At 35.7% G+C, this 6580-nt stretch overlaps 1 protein-coding gene across 1 annotated transcript; it reads left to right on the forward strand.

Annotated features, from left to right (window-relative positions):
- The first annotated feature begins 765 nt into the window (after window positions 1-765).
- Window positions 766-5999, forward strand: LOC107868081 (BTB/POZ domain-containing protein At1g21780). Its single transcript, XM_016714658.2, has 4 exons — window positions 766-1286; window positions 1406-1557; window positions 4768-4883; window positions 5207-5999. Exons 1-4 carry the CDS (start codon window positions 1174-1176, stop codon window positions 5810-5812), a joined length of 987 nt encoding a protein of 328 aa, XP_016570144.1. The 5' UTR covers window positions 766-1173; the 3' UTR covers window positions 5813-5999.
- The last annotated feature ends 581 nt before the right edge of the window (window positions 6000-6580 follow it).

The raw sequence follows: 6580 nt of genomic DNA on the forward strand, positions 1-6580 counted from the left end.
ATATATATATATATATATATATATAAATAACATGAACATATATTATAAAAACTGGAATAATCAATTCCAGTAACCACTAACCAGGCCCCTTTCTTAGCAAGGGAATGACAGAAACAGTACTTCACTATGATAAAAACTGGAATAATCAATTCTAGTAACCAGGCCTTTTTCTTAGCAACAGAATGACAAAAATAATAGTAGTCAACATTATAATATACAACAGTGGTCATATAAAATTAGAAACGATTCACACATAATTTGTAAACACATTAGACGGACATTGTGTAAACACAAAATCTTTAAACATAACACTAGTCTCACATAAAAGATAAACAAAGGCCAAAGGGTACCTGGTTCGTTGGACTTGGTTCGCCCGTTCGTCATTCCCCTTCGCCATTCATTGCTCCGACGTTCTCCTTTGTTGAGTTCTTAAGATATTGAATTTAGGAATTAGGGTTCTTGCCTTGGCTACTTGTTGAATAATGAACGATTAAGAATAGCAGCCTTTAGGAATTTAGGAATTAGGTTTCTTTGCCTTTTGGAATGAAATCAATTTACTGATTTAGGGACCTTTTGAAATATATTAATTTAATAATATAGATATATTAAATAATATAGTGTAGCAGGCCCGGGTGTGTTCCCTTTAATGGATTCTATCATTCAATTCAATGTATCTAAATTCTTCTAAGCCTTAAAAGTTAAATACATATTATTATATTATATATATTATATAATTGCAGAAAGGTATATTGAAAATTTTGGTTTAAACCGAAAAACTAAATTATGTGAACCTAAAATCCGAAACCCGAACCGAAATACTAAAATTATAAAAAAAAAAAATCAAACCCAAATCAAAAAATTAAAAAACCGAACCCGAAAAACCAAAATGATTCGATTCGGTTCGGTATTTCAATTTTTCGATACTTATACCCACCCCTATTTATACTACTCCTCTTAAATTAAAAGCAGATAAACAAATTACTGAAACAAATCTACTGGCTCGTCAAAAATTGTCGTCTCAACCTTCTTCATATAAAATAATGTTGACTCATCAACAAACATTTTCTAAAATCAGTCCACTACCTCTCCCCCACACCAAGCTTTCCACCGCTTCCCCTAAAGCAAAATTATTATTCACTGTACCAGTAGAGGAAAGGAAAAAACAGAAGTAGAATGACAGACACGAAGGTAGAGACTCTATCAAGATTAGCTCAATGGAGGATCGAGAATTTCGGAGCATCCACTTACAAAAGATCTGACCCTTTTAAAATTGGTATCTGGAACTGGTATCATATCTACTAACTTTTACTCTATTTTTCTAGTACTTGCTTTCTGCTATCATGATCACCTTTCTCTTTTTGTTAGTTCTTTTTTCTGCTATTGAAATTGTTGATGTTTGATTAAGGCACTTGTCAATCGAGAAGAATCGGTATTTGTATATTCGTTTGTTTCCTGAACCCTCTCGTCTTTCCAAAGAACAGCTTCCTCCTCCCTTTGCTCGCTTTATGCTACGTGTCACCACCACTGGAACGAATCGCAGGCCTTATATATCTCCTGGTAAACTCTACTTTCATGTTCTTTTTTTTTTTTTTAGCTATTCTGTTATTGATTGTATGTTTAGGCTGTCTATCTGAAATAGTCTCTCTATCTCTACCCTATTAGATAGGGTAAGGTCTGTGTACACTACCATCCCCAGACCCCACTGTTTGGGATTATACAGGGTATGTTATTGTTTAGGTGCGCAGTGTGCACCTATTCGAGTATATTTGCCTATTGCAATTTGCAGAGGTCGATTTACTTATCAATATATCCTTGATTTATTTTGCTAATTTGGTGCATATTAGGTCATTTGTTATTATTACTCTTAAGGTTAGTAGTTATGAAGTGTTGTTTTGCTTTTCGAGGGGTTTAGCCTTATTCTTATAGTGTCTTGCTTTTGATTCTATTATCATTTGTTGTTTATTATATTTAGGTTATCGCACTATTCTGTGGTTGTTACTGTGCCCTTATTAGTTGTTGTGTTTCTTCATTGTCGTTTCCCTTTTTCATACCCATTTTCATATGTCGTACTTGAGCTGAAGGTCCTCCAGAAACAGTCTCTTTACCTGCACGAGATAGGGGCAAGGTGTGCGTACACTCAACCCTCACTAGACCCCACTTGTGGGATTTCACCGGGGTCTTGGTGTGTTGTTGTTGGTGGATAGCAGGTCATTTGTTATTATTACGGTGTTGTATTAGGTATTCCCATCCATTCGTACCGTTTTGTTTGATGTAGTTTGTATTTTGGATGTTTACAAGATATGGTGTAGTTTCTATTCTTGCAAAGATCACTAATTTTAGACGAACTTATCTTGGTTTGAACTTTTTTATGATATTTGTATACCCTTTACAAAATATATGTTCGCAGGACCACATATATTATTACATATTCAATTCGCCTGTGAAAATTGAGGCATGTCATATTAAGTGTGTCCAAGGCGATTGGCATCGAAAAGTAGTACAACTAAATATATGTAGGATGAATTCAACTGTCAAACAGAGGTGGATCTATGTAGAAGGTTTGTGGTGCCACGGCACCCGCACTTCTCGGTTGAAACTTTGTATATTTATGTGTGTATGTATCAGTTAATGTATAAATATTATGCTTGACACCCACAATATCAAAGGAATTGGTGGTGCAAGTGGTCGAAATGGCTGGGTTTTACTCCAGCAGCGCTGGTTCGATCCCCGCTCAACACTGTATTTTCAGTTTTTTAGAATGATTTTTAGCACTGTACTGTCTTTTTCTCTTAAAAAAGCACTTGACAATACCAACTAGGCAAGCCTTCATGTAGTACCAACATTTGTTGATATATGTAATTATATTTTATTCTTTGAATATTGACTCTACTATCTTAAAATGTCGTACGGAGTGTACGTTATTGTTCAAAACAAAGTGGCATCCGGAGCTTCCGAATCCTGGATCTGCTGTCAAATGTTTTGGCTCATAATACTATGCCCTGCACTCCCCAAAGATATAAACGACAAAAAGAAAAAGGAGGCAATGCCCATTCTTGAAATTGTTTTTCTTCTTTTGGTATTGATCTGTTTGGTGGATGCTTTAGATGCTTCAATTTGTTTGGCAGAACGGCATACATCTGTCCGCCATAGATGGATGCAGCCCTATAAATATGAGCTAAGCTGAACCCAGCAGAACATACATATATATATGTAAAGAGAAAACTAAAATTTCAAAAAGATTATTAAATTTTAAACCCATAATTTCACAAGTACAATGTATTTTATGCTAAGAACCTAAAATTGAACCCGTCAGGCGTTAGGTTTGAATCTTGGATCCGCCTCTGCTGGCTACATGTCATTAACTCTAATAGTATAACAAGCATGCAATGTAGATATTAGGACATTCTGTTGTTGCATCCTAGGTGATTGCTAGGCTCGTGATACAAGCATTTGTTACAGAGTTGACAAGTAAGTTGTTCTTTTATTTCCCAAGGAAAGGGAAAAGGAGACATAGAACAAGGGTTGTTCTCCTAGCATTTAAATTTTACATATTAGCAGATCCCATGCTATTTGAATTGATGGGTGCCATACTGCAGTTATTGATTTCATTTCTCTTTTTCACTAAAATTCTCTGGTCCTTCCAGCAGAAAGCTAGCTCGGCCTGGTCTTAATATTTCTTTCTCAAATTCGGAATCCTTGTTCTATTCACAAATGTCTGGTTGCAAATCGTATATTCTGTATCTGCCACGCAAGTGTAACTTATCTATAACGTCAATTGTCATCATGGTTATTTACATATGGATGATTTGGTAATTGATTTGCACTATGCTGAGCAGCTAGAGATGAATTTACTTATAGAGTGTTCAAACGTTCTCTTGGACTGTTACCTAAAATGTCTATTCCTGTACCCCTGGAGAGGTGGAAACTCGGACATTTTTACTTAATAATTTATCAAGTCATTTGTTGTGCTCATATCTGAAATGGAAACATGCAGTACACATATGCCCAGTCATAGAAAGGAATTATTGTGGTTTCTTTTGAAAGGAATTATTCTACACATCTCCTACTCACATTATTTTTTAAAATACCTCATTCTAATATATCAGACAACCTCTAATTTGGGGGATGAGTATGTACTATAAATCACCATGGCATGTGTAATCTTAAGGGACAGGTCATGGGTGTTATATTGCTTGCTGCATGCTTGTGATGGGGTATCCTAGGCAACTCGGACTATTGTAGATTAAAAGCACAGAAAAATTAGAGAAAGTAGTTTAGTGTTCTACACAATGTCCTTAATGGTGTGCATAAAATTTTCCTTCTTTATATGGCCAAATTTTTTGTTTTGTTGACCAGAAGCTAAGACTTCGTTTTGTTCATTAAGAAAAAGGACTTCTCTGTACACGCTATAAATCAAGTCTGTGCCCTTTCTTATAGGATAAGATCCAATATCTAGACTGCCTTAGGCTATCAATATACCAATAATTGCTATCCTAACTGTCATGTGCTTTTTTACGCTCTTAGTTAAGGATTGTTGCGGTTTTAGTTGCAAGTTGAATGTTCTTCAGCTGCATGTGCAGACACATGGAATTGTAGACTCTTGTGCTTCCTTGTTTTTTCTTTGGTTGTCCAGGTAAAGAGCCTGCAACATATGTCCATCAGACACCTCGTCACCTCTATCATAGTTGAATTTCATTAATAATTCTGCATTAACTATATTCAACATGTTATGTTGCATGTGTAATCCTGTGACGGTCCGTGTTGCAGTGTATGAGAGGCTGCTTCGAACAAGCGATGACTTTGTGTGGCCTATTGATTCTTGTTTACAAGGTCGATTCATCATTGATGTTGAGTTCCTCGACCTAAAGATCTACACACCAAATGTGAGTTTCGTGATGTTCTGCAGTGTTCAAGTGTGTGTTTTATATGCCTGAGTGTATGAGTTTGTTACATGAAATGGTTCTGATAAAATACCTATCTGATGGTAATAGATAGGGCTTGTGTATGTAATTGACTTCCTTTTTTTCTTTTTTTTCCTTTCAGCAGGTTTGAACTGAGAAAGAATGAAATTTTCCAAATATTTCATTTTACAGAAAATGAAAAAGAATGAAAAAGTTTTTTCTCAGCATTTACCAGAAAATAACCTTGATTATGTTTTTGAACTCATGATCTTTCTCTTAGTAACCTGTGGTAATTGAACCTTTAGGGTGGAGAAGGAAAATCTATATGGCCCAATGACATGATTTTGCAATCTTTAGCTACCCAAAGTACTCTCCGATGCCTATCTCGCATGCTTGATGAGTCCATCCATGCTGATGTTACAGTTAATACGGCTGATGGATCAGTGAAAGCTCACAGAGCGATACTGTCTGCTAGTTCCCCTGTCTTCCACAGCATGTTCCTTCACGATCTCAGGGAGAAAGAGTCCTCTATGATCGACATAGAAGACATGTCAACAGAATCATGCACAGCCCTTCTCAGTTACTTATATGGGACGATAAAACAAGAGGATTTCTGGAAGCACCGGTTGGCACTGCTGGGTGCAGCAAACAAGTATGTCATTGTAGATTTGAAGAATGCTTGTGAGGAAAGTCTCCTAGAAGACATCAACTCAGGGAATGTCCTCGAAAGATTGCAAGAGGCCTGGCTTTACCAACTAAATAAACTGAAAAGAGGTTGTTTGATGTATTTGTTTGATTTTGGCAAGATTTATGATGTTAGGGATGATATTAACAACTTCTTCAGACAGGCAGATAGAGATTTGATGCTAGAGATGTTTCAAGAAGTGCTCACGGTTTGGAAGCCTACGTAACCTGATGAGGTTTTCACCGTAGTTGTATATGGAATAACTCTAAGCTATTATTAAGCTGTAGCTACACTTTCTAAGAAAGCCGTGCTGTATGTATCCCTATGCCAATTCTGTGTAAAATTCTGTCGTACTATTAAGTGTGCACTCTGGTAAAGTTATATAAAATGTTTTGGTTTTCTGTTTGAAAGCATATTTGATTTTAATTTCACTTGTGATTGTCGTCTGAACCCGCAGAAAACTGGTAGAAACCATCCTAGTCCAATATTCTTAGTGGAAAGTTAAAATGGGAATTGGTAGACATATTTGTATTTGTAGAGTAATTCTCTTGAGAAAATTGAAGGAAAAGTGTTTTTAAGTCTTGAATGTGGTATTGGCGCCATTGACCAATTTAAAAGGTTAAACATAATTTAATAACTTGATTAAGTTTAATTGTGGATTTAATTAATATTTTTTTAATTTTTCTAACATTTTTAAAAATATAAATCAAATCTCATTCCGCTCCGCTCCACATCAACTGTTTCTCTCCTTTCTCTCGATAGTTTTTCTCAAACTTCTCTCAACCAATAGTTCTGCAAATTTTTTCGTTCAATCCCCGACGACTTCAACCTCCGATGATAAATAGTTTTGAGTTTCTTTTTGACTTTCAACCGTCAATGGACATGACAACATTCTCTGACTGCAGCAGCTTTGAGTTCTTCATCGTTCCTTCTCAACCTTTACAGGTAAAAAATTAGGGTTTTTAGTTATGAAGAAAAAGACAACATGAGTTAA

The sequence above is a fragment of the Capsicum annuum genome, chromosome 4 (assembly GCF_002878395.1).
Source record: "Capsicum annuum cultivar UCD-10X-F1 chromosome 4, UCD10Xv1.1, whole genome shotgun sequence".
Taxonomy (NCBI): Eukaryota; Viridiplantae; Streptophyta; class Magnoliopsida; order Solanales; family Solanaceae; genus Capsicum; species Capsicum annuum.